We start from the raw sequence: 16,313 nt of genomic DNA, 5'->3' as shown, positions 1-16,313 counted from the left end.
TTACATTTTTTTTTCAGCAGCCACGTTTTGGAAGTAGTAAATGCGAAACTTTTTGTTGAGAGAAATTACATTGCAATGAACACTTGCACAAGCAAAGTATATTTGTAGACCTATTTTAATTGCTATTGCGTTGCTTGAATTCCATTACAATGAAACTCCTTTTACAGCGAACAAATGTTGCGTTCCCTTGTAGTTCTTTGTAACGAGATTTTACTGTTATTTTTTGCTTGAAATCGGTGATCGAAAACACAATTTTTTTTTTAAATAAATTACTAGGTTCCTAAAGGCTTGATTTTACTGGGAAACTTATAGAAATTACTCCATGCCTTTTGCACACTTAGAGGCCAATGTTTTTGTGGTGGTGATAAAAGATTATTTTTTAATCGCCGGTCCCTTTTTTTATGAATCGGATTCGGTTTTCTTGTAATTCATTGATAGACAGACTGCACATTTACGAAATATAATTGCATTAAATTGTTGCGACAAAATCTCTTATTCTAGATGGCAACTGATTAATATTTTGCTAATCTCGTGGAATTTTGTATTATTATTTTACTTATTTATTTTTTACCGACTCTTTCTTTTTCCCTCTTAAAATATTCAAAACAAAAACTTTTGTTTTTATCCAGTGTTCTCGGGACGACGAAACTTGAGTTTGGAACAGGGTTAAAGCTGGGTTCAAAAAGCAGAAAAGCAAAAATGGGGGGGGGGATTTCAGTAAAATGCTAAAATGTTACATTCTCATATATTTACATATGCCTCAGTGTGTTTCGTCTCCAGTTGAAAATAATACTCATATTTTATCTGTGACATCTTTGAAGAAATAAGTACATCAGCTATTTTTTTAAACGCAAAATAAAAAAGAAAGCAACACGATTAGTCTTTAGAACATTGCAGTCCCTCCTCCTAATAAAGCAGTTATTGGGGGACATAATGCCGGGTAAGACAGTCGTATTGAATTTAATAGTTGTTTAATCATCTTAGCTAAGATTTAAAAGGATTAAGTTGATTATGGCCATGCAGGCTTCCTCTCTCTAGGATCATAAATTTTCTTTCCTTTTCTTTTTTATGAATTTTTTTTATTTCAGCAAAAATGCAATGCTTTGTTTTCGCAATTGAGATAGTGTTTCGCATTCTGCGAAAAATGCGACCGTAGCGGAAACCCTGGATTGGAACACTTCTTTCAACCTATACCTGCACAATTTGCAGAAGCTTTTCCTTGCCAACTGTCCCCTTCATGTTCAGTTCCCCCTCCCATCCTCCTCTTTGTTGCTATGCGACGAATTTGTTGCTATTTATGTAATCACACTTAGCAGTTGCCGCTCACGTGTGAATTTATTTTGAGAGCTGAGGTTTTGTTGATTTTCGAAAATCGTACGTAGTCAACGCACTCTTCGACTAGCGAAGCGTTTTCTGATCCTCTATCTTCTATGTTAACTTGTTTTCTAAGAATTTATACATGGGACCCTTTTCGACCTCTTAATTACTGTTTAATTTTATTAAATTAATGGCTGTAAACAGAGCCAAATTTAGACTAGTGGGCTGTAAACTATCAGTTATGGGGGGGATGGTGGTCGTTTGTTGTCCAGACAACTTATTATGTTCATGGAGAAACAAAGCAATTTTTAGTCCCCCCCCCCCATTGTGCCTGTCCTTTTCTCTGTTACATAAAAAACCTTTTTTTTTCCCAATTTTTTCTGTGCTTCCCGCACTTGTGTTAGATTGATCCTGAAGGGGGGGGGGGTATCAAGAGTAATTCAAGTCCCTGCCCTTCAAATGCGGTTTTAAAAATCCTCAATATTAGAAGGTTCGCGTGATCTCCTCCCCCCCAGAATTTTTTTTTTTTTTTTGAAAAGGATAATTTAAACAGAATAAACATCAGGAAAATAGGCAAAGCAAATAGCAAGCAAAAACGTTTAAAATAATGCATAAATCGTTGACATTTAATCGACAGAGAGAGGAGAAAAGATAATGCAGCAGCATCAGGTGCTCACTTCGGCTATTGGTATATTCGATCCCCTTCCCCCCGCCCCCCCCCCCCTTCCAACCCACCTACTAACACAACATTGAATGCAAAATGATTAAAAGTTATAAATGTATAAAGTTCTTGGAATAGTGTAGAGATTTAGAAAATAGGTTACAAAAGTGTAACATCCTAGCCATTCAAACAATTGGTATACACTATTCAAGCACTTTTCAAGTAGGATCAAAGATTTAATTATTTTCAAGGACTCTTTAAAATTATTTAAAGCATTTCATTTGCACTTTCCAGTTTCTAACATTAAAATGTGAACTAGTTTTGAAAAAAAAAAGTATGAAAGTAAGAAAGAAATAAACATTAAATATCCCCACCCCTGGCCCCTTGGTTGTGCACCAGAAAATACTCAGAAGTCTAAAAGTGTTCCAGAACTGACTACTATATGATGCCTCACTTGCCAAATCGATTAACTCCATAAAACAAAAAGTCAAGAAAAGTGATGAAGCTAGTGTTATCCATAAGCCCTCATGTTACATTTTCTGCCCTCAAATTGTCAGAAATGTACTGAACCAAAACTTTAATATAAATTCAGGTGCTTAGCATTCATAGTGCATTATTAAAGCAGAAATGAGGATTTTTTTTTAAAGTGGAGTTAATCAATTTGGCAACTGAGGCATCCATATATCTTCGAATTTTCTGTAGCAGTGCTTGAACATTTCATACAAACAGTAAACATTTCTATGAAATTGCTAGAATCCAATTTAATGATGCTTAATAATGGTTTTGTTTTCATGCACAAAATCTATACATTAATTTATTAGCATTGGGAAGCATTTATTAATATCAAAGAGGAAAAACTTATAAATATTACTCTTATGTTTAAAATCAAGGTGTTCATTTATTTGTATTGGCACTACTAATCAATTGCGCCCCCCCCCCCCCCCCCAAGAGCAATGGTACATCCTCCCTAATACCACAAGGACCCCACAATACTCCCCCCCCCCAGAAAAAGAAAAATACTCCTCAAAACAACTTCCTAAAAATTCCAATGACGCAGTCTGTACCATGACTCCCCCCCCCCCTTCCCAAGGGAACTACCTCTTTTACTAATTATTAAGTGATGCCTTACACTTGAGTAAAACTAACACAAATGTACATGTAATGTTTCATGCAGAAAATCTATTTCACTTAGTTCTGCCTCTTTGTTATAATATATTTGTGTAATGGCAAATATGTTTAATAGCTTTTCTTTTTTAGGGTTCCAATGATAGCGGCAAAGGTGGCAGTGAGTTCCAGTTTATGCTGGAGCCACAGCAAATGTGCATGGTGTATGAGTTTGAAATTCTTCAAGAACTTTGTGGGCTTTTGATAGGCAGAAATGGAAGACATGTAAATTACATCAAAGAAGAAACCAACGCTAATATTTTAATTAAACGCCATCCTTATTTTAATGACAAGAAGATATGTTCCATCACAGGTAAAAAGTTTAAACCTTTTTTTTTTCTTTTTTTAACATTCGAGGATTGCTTATTGTTATCAGTTTCGTGCAGCTTCAAACTTTCTTTAAATGACGACACAGTTCTTGAGAAAACACAGGAGATTTATTTACAATTATGTACAAGAAATATTGTTAACTACTGCTAAATTTACCATAGCAATTAGGCAAATTCAATTAACACCATAAACTCAAAAGTAAAACATGTATTTACATCAAAATACAGAATAACACGCGCGAAGTGCAACGAGAAATGAAACTTCAAAGCAAACCAACTCCCCCATTGACAAGACGCCCCTTTATATAAAGGGAAGAAATACTTAAAAAATCCTACAAATTTCTCGTTTTTTTATTCCATTCACAAATCTTATCATTCGGAAATGGGGGGACCGTATATTTCATTCGAATGTTAGGGGGATGTATGTACATTACAAGAAACTATTTACAGGTTATGTTACTAAGACAATTTTAGATGAAAGATAATGGAATAAGCGCCAAATTCAGCCATTTACAGAATTTGTAACATTATTATTTTTTCAATGGCTTATAATTGTTGAATGAGGTTCATTGTTACGGTCACAAAAGGGTGAAAGTTTTCAGTGTTTTGACAAGATTTCAGTCTTTAAAAAAAGTTTGAAATCTAGTAAAAAGGTAAATCAATAATCAGTGAATGATTTAAAGCTGGGAAGTTGAGAATTTTGTTTGTTTAATTTGTGTTTTATGAATTTAAAAGAATCGTTACTGTCGTTATGTCTTAATAAAAAGTAATGAAATTTCTAAATTTTATTTCTTGAAAAACGTAATTCTTCTGTTCATTAATATTTTCTGCTTTTGAACACTTTTCAAAGTTTTAAGTGCTGTATTGAATTCTTTTACTTACTTAAGCAAATTTGTGCCATACCCTTTTCTATTTAACAAAATTGAACAACAATATGGAAAAATAATATCTATATTTTTTGTGTGTAAAAATTAAAATTTTCATCATTAAATACAAAAGTTTCTTTTATGTTTTATTTTAACTGATCTTGTTTTTTGCTAATCAGGTTCTTTTGTTTTACGTCAATCATTATGTTAACAGTGTTAAGTCAGCACGATTAATTGTTCTGCCTAGCTTAGTATTTTTTTCTTTTAAGATCCAGACAATGAATGTTAAGGCTATGTGTTTTTTTAATAAAAAGAATTCAACCTCAATGAATTTTTCTTTACTTTCCCTTATTTTCATTTATTTATTCCCTTGAGCAGCTGTCTGGAAATTAATGTTCTTGCACAAATATCAGAGTTCGCTCATTTGTAACTCTGCATATTCACATAGGTAAAATACAGGAAATTTTCCCCACAAAATTGAGTGACAATCCTGTTACAGCTAAACCTGTTACAGCCCACTTTTGTGTGTGATCTTTAATCAAGACTGTTTTTGAAAAATATGTTGTGTGTTTCTAAAATGTTAAATAACTTTTAATAATTTTGTTATTAATTCTCATTATCTTTTATGTTTTTAAAAGTAACATCATTTCCTCTTCAAAATTGTACTTAAAAAAAAAGAAAGAAAATATCTTTTTCTTCAAATTGCACTCAACCTTAATTATTTACACAAAATGTTGATTTTGATGGTGTTACTGTATTTTGTCAAAATTTCACTCAAGTCGGCTGTTATTTCTGGTTTATTAGTAGGATAGCATTGGAAATTCACTCCACATCTCCCACCAAAACCGAGAAGATCTTGTTAATTTGAGGGAGAAGTGGAGGAGTTGTCTTCAGGGTTGTAGTTTTGGCTGGATAAAACCTATTTTGGCCGTGCCACTGGCAAAAACTGGTTGAAACCAGCCAAAACTGGATTCAACTACCATAGAGCTGGCCAAAACTGTATTGTATAAAAGCACACTAATATGTATACACATAGTTTGTATGCATAATGTTTATTTTAATGCATAATTAAAATAAATAGGATGTCAGTTTATCATGATTGAAATAATTTTTCAAAATGGTTTATTGATTTAAATGCAATTTTTCTTATTTGTCGCTGTCAGGTAGTGTTGATTATTGAAAGCCTGATTGTTGTACATGCGTCCCTTGACATGACTTTTATTTCCATGGTAGACCATGCAAAGCCGGGCGATGCAGCTAGTATTAACATTTAAAAATTGCTCACAGTAAAGACACTCGTTTATTAGTAATACAAAAACAGCCTGCAATAAACTAATATCTATTCTTCACAAAACTTGCAACATCTACTCAGTGAATTAGAAAATAAGTAATATACTTTGATTTAATTTGAAACTCATTTTATGCACATAAAACTATAAAAACAACTAAATATTATGCTATTTACACTTTTCAAAATATATTTTTTATAAATTATGACATATTTCCCCTATGATGTGACTAACCTTCTTAAACATGCCGCCATTGCCACTTGCCTAGGGTGTAAAATTAACTGTTTACTTAAATAATGAATAATGACTGATTAAAGGATTGATGTTTCATATGTCTTTTAATTATGTACTCATTTATTTTTATTAAAAATTTTATTTCCTATATCCCCACATCCAATGGCCAAAACTGGACAAAACTGATTTTATCCAAGTCGGTTTTATCCATGGTTAAAACCACCACTGGTCGAAACTCATACAACCCTGGTTGTCTTCAGTTGTCTCCCACTTTTGTAGCAATCCTCTTTCTCTAACCAGATTTTCTCTCATTCCTCTCGCTCTTTTACATTTTTTAAAAAATTGTTTCACTTTTTGCTCAAAAAAATAATTTCTAACTACTAGATTTTTGCCATTATAATGGATATAAAAATTCTACCCAATACTGGTCTTGAATGTTATCAAGTTATTTACAAACGGTATTCTCTTTTTAAAATTTTTTAAATAAAATCATATGTGCTAAGAATTGTTATCCATTATAAAAGTGAACAGTTGAAAATGTACATAAAGAGAATTTAGCATCTGCTGATAATTTAATTACTTAAAGTGTAACTTATTCTGAAAAATTTGTTTTTGCTATTTTATGTTCCTAAAATAGTTTAAGGAAAATTTGGAAATAAAATGAACTATATAACATTGAGTGAAAAGCATTAAATGTAATTTCATTTGATGAATATAACTTTGTTTTTCAGGCACTGATGATGAAATTCATGCAGCTTTAAAACTCATTCGAAAAAGATTTCCTGTGGAAGTATATCCTACTGTCACATTATCACAAATAAATAGTTTGCCAATTAATCTACAGTTACCTGAAACTCTGAAGGTAAGTGTGTAGGAACTAAGTAAAGAAACTTGAAGTTAACAATTAAGTTAACATAATTGAATTGATAATTAAGTTTAACCGTAGTTGCAGTTACTGCTATTGTTTCTAACAAATTTTTTTTTTAATTTCCTTTTTGTAGCTATGTCTTCCTGAGGGTGTTTCATTTGAAGCTATGTTATGTGCGACTGTGAATGCAGGACACTTCTTTCTTCAGCAACCAACACATCCAACATTTCATTCATTGCCCGCCCTTACAGCTCAGATGACTGCTCTGTACTCTCAGATAGAGACACCAGCTCTCACACACCTTGCCAAAGGTTTATCTCTCTTTCTTATTTTAATATAAACTATACTTGTACAGTAGAGCCGCGCAAAGTGATAGGTTTTTTTTTTTTTTTTTGATAAAATAAAAATTCTGAATATTAAATTTGCTGTATTTTTTCAATAACAAAAACAAAATTTTGATTAACGGCATGAACCTTCCCCAACTTCCCCAATTATAGTGCTGCTAAAAACACAGGCAACAGTCATTTTGATACCAGAGTATTTGGAACTGATTCTGTGTGAGTTAGGTGCTCTGAATTCAAAAATGACCTTGAATTTTACCTCACAGTTAAAATTTTTAAAAACATTTTAGAGAAATATACATGTACTTAAGATGTGTTGGATGCCTTGAATACCTACAAGTATTTTAAACAAGTGATTGAGCACCTCCACACCTTTGAAATTGCAAGTCCTGGTTCTCCATGAATCTTTGTGTTCATAATGTTTGTCTATAGAGAGCCTGTAAAACTTTTGACCCAAGTCCACAAATATCTAAATCTGGTTCTGCAAATAGTCTATAGACACTCAAACTGTTTTTGTGTGGTAAATGAACATTTCAATCCAATTGGGACTGCACAAAAACAGGTTTGAGTGTACGGAGACCCAACTCGTCACATATGTGAAGCGGACAAACGCAAAGCATCGACAAATTGAACTTAACTCGAAGTACCTTGACTGCGGAGTAGGTAAAATTCACTAGAAGCAATTCTTGTGCTGTGCTTTAATGGAGTCTGCACATATTGGGCACCAGCAGCATTGATCTAAAACAATAAATCTGATAACAGAAAAACAAATTGATACAGTAAAACCTGTGAACTTGACCACCTGGCTAATTTGACCCCTTTTTTCAGGCACGGAATTAGCCCTGACCATATAATTCAACCTTTGTAAGTTGACCACCTGTTTAAGTTGACCACTAAAGTAGTGCACCGCAAGTGGTCAACTTACACAGGTTTCACTTTTGATTCTGCATCCCAAATATAGATGAAATCAGTTCTAAAACTTGGGGTACCATAAAACAAAATAAATTTTGTTTTAAAAAGCTCTAATTTAAGAATATGTGTAAATACCTTTTTTGATTTGGACAACTTTCCATTAAATTTTGAACAGTACAAATCCTTTAACATTATTAGGCCTATGGGGAAACTAAAAGTCAATATAGATTCTGAAAAGATTAAAGAACAAGAAATTGATGAAAGCCAATTATTGCAGTATATTTTGAACACTTTCTTTTGCACACATGCATTAATTTCAAAAAATTTGGTTTATGGGGGAAAAAAAACTTCTGCATTAAATTGAAATTTTTAATGAAAATTTAATTTCTTTGTAACTAGATTAAAATCAGCTGCATGAAGAAGTTACATATATTGCTTTTCATTTTAGGGGAAAATCAGTGGAAGTTTCCTTCTCAATGACCAAAATGTAAATTGGGACTTATGTGGAAACTACCTGCAAAATGGATTTTTTGTTTTGGGTTTTTTAAAATTGGAGGAATTACGCAATCTTGCGCACAATATAAACTCTTTAACTAGCTTCTGGAACAATGTTATTTAAAACCAAAATTGCTTTTTCTGCTGCAAAAAAAAGTCATAATTTGCAACTCACGTATGTTGAATGAATTTCTTGCAGGTTATGTTTGTGCTGCTAATTTAACAGATGGCTGGTTTAGAGCTGAAATTGACCATGTGTATGATAATGATGAATGTAGGCTGAAGTTTTTGGATTATGGTGGTTATACGGTTGTGCCACGATCTGCTCTTCGTCAGATTAGGTATGTAATTAAGATCCATATTCAACAGTAATTTTGAACAAAAAGGCAAAGGAGAACTTTCTTTTAAAAAGTCTGATTTAAAGAGATTTTTCTTTCAATTTATCAATTAAAAGCAGATTAGTAGTTCCAAAATGTTTTTCCATAAAGCTTTTTTTCGGGTTTCCGTTTCACCCAAAACTGCATTTTTGGCACATGTTTCGGAAAATCATTGCATACCCCCCTATTTGTACTCAAAAATTACACCTTGCCCCCCACCCCTTTCAGAAAATGTCTTTCCTCTTAAAGAAAAAGCAAACAAGCTGGTTCAATGGTGCCGTTGATTCCATGCTGAATAATAGTTTAATGAAGGTATTTGGTTTCTTAGGAACTCATTTCAAAGACATTCCGCAGAAAGGGCGTTTTTACTTTTGTTTTCTAATACCGTGATTTCGGATAGATAAGCCGCCCCATCGAATACGCCGCACATGCAATATTTTACTAACTAGAAACAAAAGTTCATCGGATAAGCCTCCCCATCGTGTATGCCGCAGAAGGGCATATCAAAACATGGCACCCCCTCTCTATATATCTCTCTATATATACATATGTATGGATGCGAATATTTATTATAGTTAAAATGAAACTGAAACAAGCGACTGCACTCGTTGATGTATTGAATTGGTGTAAACTTCGTGTAAATTTAAAAAATCAACGCAAAAAACTAAGTGTTGCCAGATGACATCTACATTTGGTTGCCTGAAATTTTTTCAAATAATTATGTTATACTTAGCAGTTTATCAAAAAATTGTTTAACATTATTAATTGATTTTTTTTTTTTTTTCAATTTATTACCATTGAGAGATTTTAAAACAAAACTCAGACTATAGGGACTCTAACTCAGACAAACATGCTATTCCTCCATTTTTCAGCCTTGTGAAACGTATGTTACCATCACGAATCTGGCAACACTGGAAAGAACAACAACAGCGAACAGCGGTGAAATCGGCGCAAACTAACGCAGGTTTAAGGGAGTGATAAATTAAATTGAAAGAGAAACCAGTTTTATCATGCAATATGAAAGCTCTACTAGTGTTTTTTAATGAATTTTAATATAGTAGCTTGATTGGACGAACATGAGAAATGCTAAGAAAGAAAGGGGGGCAGGGGATTTCTGCAGATATGCCGCAGATGTTAAATTTCAACTTTAAAACACGTATAAGCCGCAGCTTATCTACCCGAAATTATGGCGAAAATGGTTGCTAATATTACCATTTACTTTTATGAATGCCATATGTTATGTTTCTTAATAATAATAAAAGAAAATCATTTCAGTACAATTATTTGTACCTAATATAAGTTACTATAATATACTAATCTTAATGTGATATTATTACTTTATAACATTTGTTTCTTCATTTGAAATTGCTCAAAAAAATTGTTTTTATAGTTCATGCCTTTTTTCTTTTGAAACATGGCAACAAAAGAACCCCCCCTTTAAAAAAAACTCTAAATACCACTATCCCGTTACTGCAGTCAATTCTTGAATTTTACTTTCAAGTGATGGAGACCTGTTATTTTGTTGAGTTTTTTGGGATTTGTCCATTCTAGTGTTAATTTTACATAAGGATAAAGTAACAGTTTTAAACCACAATTTAAATTTTCAAATACATTTAACTTTATAAAAATGCATCTTACTGACATTTTGTAATGTCACCCTGTTCTGCAATTCACAACAAACTTGTTTTCCAGTGAATTCGCATTTTTGAGTTTATTATCAATTGTTTTAACTATCAAGTTTATTTAAAAAATAATCCTGTAATTTGGATTCATTTCAGGTTTGATTTTATGAATGTGCCATTCCAAGCGACTGAATGTTATCTGGGCAGTATCACCTTTCCTGAAGGTAAGAAATGTAAAATGCTCATATTTTGTATTCAAACTCTGTCTGAATTCTCAGTAACTTGGAATGGAGACAATAGAGAGGGAGATTATTAGCAACAGTACAGCCTTACCTATATTTTTTGAGTGTCCTACCAACACACAAGTTCAAATTAAAAATTTGCAAATCAGTCAATTAAATAGTTATGGCAAGAAAAAAAATGTTTTTCTGAAATACTGTGAAATGGCAATTCTTCATCGGTTCCCAGTTGTACATGAAAAAAAGTGTTTTCTTTTTTGTCCTTTACATTTTGTTGAACTCTCGCTTCGCTAGCAACAATAAATATTTAAATGGAGAAGTGGTTAAATGAAAAAATAATAACGGGTTCCCAAGGGTTAAGGAAAACAACAGAACAGTTGGGGCATTTTATTTTGATTAAAAAGTCGGGAAGATCACTCGTTTTGTCAAACTGTAAAAACGGACATAGAAAACATATTTTGCACCATAACCTGTTGTAGTAAACTTATTAAGTTCTTGTTCCATTGCATCAAAACTTGAATGATAACTGTAAAGCCTCGTTAATATGTTGTTTTCACACAGTTTTGATTTATTTCTGTTCATTTCAGTACAAAAAAGGCGCTGTTTGTACCTTGCAAATTATTGGTCGTACTTAGTTTTCCCCTCCCTAACATTCGAAAATTTACTGCTTATTAAGCTTTCAACATTAAAAAAAACTATTTAGTACCTCAAAATTATTTGCATAAATTTGCAGTAGTAATGTTACTCTTCACCTTATTTGTTAATGGTTTGATTGTCTTTCCATTTATACATTGTCCTGTGCCAGTCCCTTGGAAAAGATATGTAAAATGATGCTTTACTGTAACTATTTGGATGTGAAGAGAGCAATTACTTAAATACTTACGTCATCGGAAGTAAGCATTGAAGAGTTGAGGTATTGGAATGCTTAATAGTTTATTTCACTTATCTTTCAAAAATAGTTTTCCCAATTTTCATTCTTTTTAGAAACCTAAAAAGGTTAAAAATTTAAAAACATATTTGCAATCTAGATTATCATGAAACAAAAATGAACACCAAACATAAAAAGCCTATTTCAAAAATTAATTAGTAGTTTTCTTAGTTTCAAGGCTCCAAAAATTGTCCACATTATTTTAATCAGGACGGATCCGGATCATTAGTGTTAAGATCCATGGATACGGATCTCAAAATTTTTTTTACCCAATTCAACTATCCAAGTGTAAAATTCGTTACGGAAGGTATACCCGTCAAAATAATGGCAGTTTCTTCAAAAAATGTCAACTGCGGCAAAAGTATAATCAAGACTATTATTTACTCTAAAGAAAAAGTGAATTCACCCACCCCCCCTTTTTTTTGTTACAGTTCTTAGCTTTAGTTTCAAAGAAAGACAAGGCTTTTAGATGTATTTAGAAAGCGACTACTTCTAAAATTCGGTCAGGAATTTCATTCCTGAATCTGAATGGGAACCCTGCAATAAGCCAAATTCGTTTTACATCATGTCTGTCTTGCAAAAGAAAAAAAAACATCCTAATACAATTCAATAGATAAGCTTGTAAATGTTTGCATACATTTTCTGTTTATAATTACACATTCTTCACAAGAATGTTCTTTGTGTTTTTTAGGGGAAACAGGATGGTCTGTTGAAACTACTGCTGTGTTTGAAGAGTTGGCTCAAGGTCAAATTGTACAAGGTTACATTGTTGGTTATGCGGAGAATAGAGTTCCTTATGTACACCTGTACAAAATCACTGGAGCTACAGTAAGTGATTTCTCTATGTAGAACATATTGATTGTCATTGCATCCTGTTTCTTTCACTTCAATTTCACATCTTTTCTTCAATTCTTGCTGTGTAAGATTTATGAAAAGTGATATTTGTATTTTTTATTTGCACAAGTATGTTTTCCTTCTCAACACCATCAATTCAAATTGCTTTTTATTAAAATCGATATTTTGCTCTGAAAAACATGAAAAATCGGCATTGTTGAGTACCACCATTAAGTTTTCACTCTCACCCCTTTATTAGAGGGTCTAAGGATGAGAAAAAACTCCCTTCTACTCTTTTGCAAAAACGTTTATGTAGAATTCAATAATGTGCACTGCCAGAAGTAGACAGCAAGTAATTTGTTCAAATTGTGTAACCACAGTAAGAAAGTTAAAAAAGATCCTTGTTGTTCAAACAAAGTCATCCACTGTAAAATAAATGTACAAGATGTTGCATGTTTAGTCATATTTTAGGATTCTGGAATAGCTTATACAAGTAATGCTTCATTTTGAAAAGGAATCAAGAAAGTAACTAAATAGTACATAATAGCAATTTTTAAACTATGGTTAAAAAATTGTTTCAACACTACCTTACATTTAGACTAATATATTTACCTGAAATTACATTGAAGTTAATTGACAGAAATTAGTTTCTTAAATTAAAAAACTTGGTTTTCTTCTACCTTGTTTAAGATTTTGTTTATTACCATAATTCTCCAAGTTTTCTGTTTTTTTTAATTTTTCAACAGAAAAAAAGCGCCTTATTTATTATTTGTGCCCAATTCTCGTCAATTCTTTGATTGAAACAAAATATTTTTCTTCAGAAACACAAGATTGTTAAGTATCAAAGGGTGCATCAACATGTTTGCGAGCATTGATAATACTACCTGATCCCAATTAATCCTTTTTGCCTACACCTACAAGTTTGTTGCATTGGTAGCATGTCGCTATATTCTGCGCAACATTGCTTTTTAGGTATTTTAATTAGCCCAAATATTTTTTTTTTTATTGAAGTATCTATGTTTTCTAAATTTCCTTTTTTCCTTTCTTTTCAGAGCATCTTCATCAACAGAGAATTGGTGTCCAGAAATCTTGCAAGATGGATTGCAAATCCGCACTAAATGACGAAGGCGCCTGCAAAAGAATTCCATTTTAAAAAGAATCATTTGAAGATAATTCTCTTCATAAGTTGTCGTGTGTTTAATTATGCAAAAAGCTTTTGAAACTGATCTATATAAATCAACTAGGAGTTGAGTTTTAATTTGGCCTTGTTCGGATTTCTTTTGTAGACGTTGAATTTGTTATTGCATGCAACATGTGCCAATGTCGGCATTTTTTCTCTGTAATTATTGATCGTTTTTTTTAATGTCGACAGTCTTTCGGCATCATAGTTTTAGAGAAATCATTTGTTTCATTTCAGCAAAAAAAGAGAAAATACAAAGCAGTTTTTTAAAACATACCAAATTAAAATGGTCCAAAAAAAATGAAGTTAAATGCTATATAGTTCAATGTGATGTTAAACCTGTATAAAGTTTTAATCAAAACTGGCTAATGAAGCAATTAATTTTTACCTTACAAAGATTCGATTGAAGAAAAGGCGGGACAGGCTCTTTTTTCATTCACGACATTAACATGTACTTAACCATTTGACGGGAAAACTTCTGATTTTAATCTTTATCATGTCATTGAAACATATTGATGAATTATGTAACCCATTGACATAACAAAAATCGGTTATTTTATCAAACACAGAATGCATGGTTTCGAAAAAAATAAAATACTTCGTTGAATTGTATATATTGTTTTGTATATTATTTTGTACTTTTTATACTAGCACTGTGGTCTGCTGCTCAATCTTTTATTTTCCATATACATAAGAAATTAACAAGTCAATGGTGATATTGTATATTCTCTTCTGCCATAGTTGTTCTGCATTTCTGCTTGTATTTGGTATATTTTGTTAATAGATATTAGCTTTTCTACACTGTTAATCTTTTATTTATAACCTTATACTTCACTCCATTGTACTTGTAAGATGACTTCGATATTATAATACCTCAATTCTTGTAAAATGTTGATTGTTTGAGACATGTTGAAAATAGATTTTTACAAATATATTTGAATCATAGATCTTTATTTTGTCGATATATATTTATTAATTTTATTGACTGTTGGGATTTTCAAAAGGTATGAAATGTTTATGCAAAGACATCGATATTGGATCGATATAGTCATATTTTGTAGCAAATAATGGTTAATGTATCTGCATGTATAAATCTTCCAGTTTCATAGCTATGCAAATCTTACGTTTGTACCAAGAAATTGCATATATATTGGTAAAGTAATAGGTGCTAAATTAACTTGCATATTTTTCTGTATATGTGTCATGTAAAAAGTGTATTAATGGCAAACAATTTGTCGAGCTATTATAAGAGATAATGCATTTTACATAAAGCCCCCTTTTAGTGCAGTTACTGGTAGTATATTTTGAGCTTCCGAGAATTTTGAGACACTTTTTTTGAGTTTGCGACATACTCTGCATTTTTTAAAATTTGTATTAAATTTGAGGCTTTTCCTCTTTCTATGCAATTTTGGTGTTGATTCCAAAGTAGTTTCCAGAATTTTTAAAGCTTTTATGCTGTTTTGTGATATGTATTGAAAAAAAAAATGTATGAATTGTTTTTCTTGAAAAAAAAAAAAAAGATTTAAAAACACTTTTTATCTTGCATGCATATTATTAGTATTAGTGTTGACAGTGTTTTGTGGATCCTTGTTTTTTGCATGTTTGTTACAGTGCATATGACTTCTGATTGTAAGGGTAAATTTATTTTGTATGGTAGCTGTGACACATTTGATAACTTAGGCAGTTACACTGTAAATACAAACTGACCATTATATATATGTTAGAGGGTTTGGTTGTTTTATGTTCGATTGTTTTGGTTGCATTTTAATTTGTATCTGGAAATTTTGAAGTTAATAAAAGTTTATTTCACAATCATTTGCTGTTTCTGATAATTTTGGTGAGGAAGTTTATATAAATCTGCACTTAAAACTTTCAGCTGTTTTTTAATTTTGTTTTAGTCTTGCATTAGAATTGATGCATCCATTACAAAAATTCTATTTTACGCCCAAATTAAAAATGTTACTGAAACTTTTTCCTCTTGAAATTCTACACTTCTACGTGCTATAATATAGCAGCATTTTCTTGAGTTTTCAGGAAATTAAGTATTCCATGAGAATGTTACCCCGATTGTGTGGTTTTTCTCTGGTAAAAAAAGCTATTAACTGGTTTGTATGACTCCTTAAACTCCTCATTAATTACTGATTTTTTAGAGGCCTATGAACTCCTGAATTTGACTTATCTCCTACACAACCTTTCTAAGTTTTCTGCGTTCTCTCGATTTTCATTAAAAATTTACTGGTTTATAAAATCTCTTTATTTGGGAATTTCAGACCCCAAAGAGTTCCTATTTTTCCTACTTTTTAGAACTCCGTCCTTATTTTCCTTTTTTTTCCCTACTTTTTCTTTCTTTAGTATAGCACTTCTAATTTTGCATTGATTCTTATTTTTATAATGCCACACCGGTAATTTTCTGTATGTTTCAATTTTAAAAAGCAAAGGAAACAAGCGGATCCTGAGCTTCTCATTGACTGACTACTGGGTCGTCTACTACGTCAAATCAACCACAAAAATGGGATTTTAACACCCACCGTCTCGGAATTTGATCAAACTTGGTAGACTTCATCCCTTTATGGTTACAAGCAACCCCCTAATTTTTTTTCTTTCAGTATCGATGCGTTTTGATTTTACAGCCTTTTGAAATTTGGCGATTTTACATT

At 31.9% G+C, this 16,313-nt stretch overlaps 1 protein-coding gene across 1 annotated transcript in view; it reads left to right on the top strand.

The window, feature by feature from the left end:
* The window catches only part of LOC129234579 (KH domain-containing protein akap-1-like), a gene marked incomplete in the record, with an annotated part of 42,000 nt that extends 26,529 nt beyond the window's left edge, over window positions 1–15,471 (top strand). Inside the window, 7 exon segments of the mRNA XM_054868601.1 lie at window positions 3,236–3,455; window positions 6,592–6,722; window positions 6,862–7,039; window positions 8,676–8,817; window positions 10,632–10,699; window positions 12,334–12,470; window positions 13,529–15,471. Coding sequence (XP_054724576.1) covers window positions 3,236–3,455; window positions 6,592–6,722; window positions 6,862–7,039; window positions 8,676–8,817; window positions 10,632–10,699; window positions 12,334–12,470; window positions 13,529–13,594 — 942 coding nt within the window.
* Between the last annotated feature and the right edge of the window lie 842 nt (window positions 15,472–16,313).

The sequence above is a fragment of the Uloborus diversus genome, chromosome 1 (assembly GCF_026930045.1).
Source record: "Uloborus diversus isolate 005 chromosome 1, Udiv.v.3.1, whole genome shotgun sequence".
Taxonomy (NCBI): Eukaryota; Metazoa; Arthropoda; class Arachnida; order Araneae; family Uloboridae; genus Uloborus; species Uloborus diversus.
This window is presented reverse-complemented; position numbering and strand designations above follow the sequence as displayed.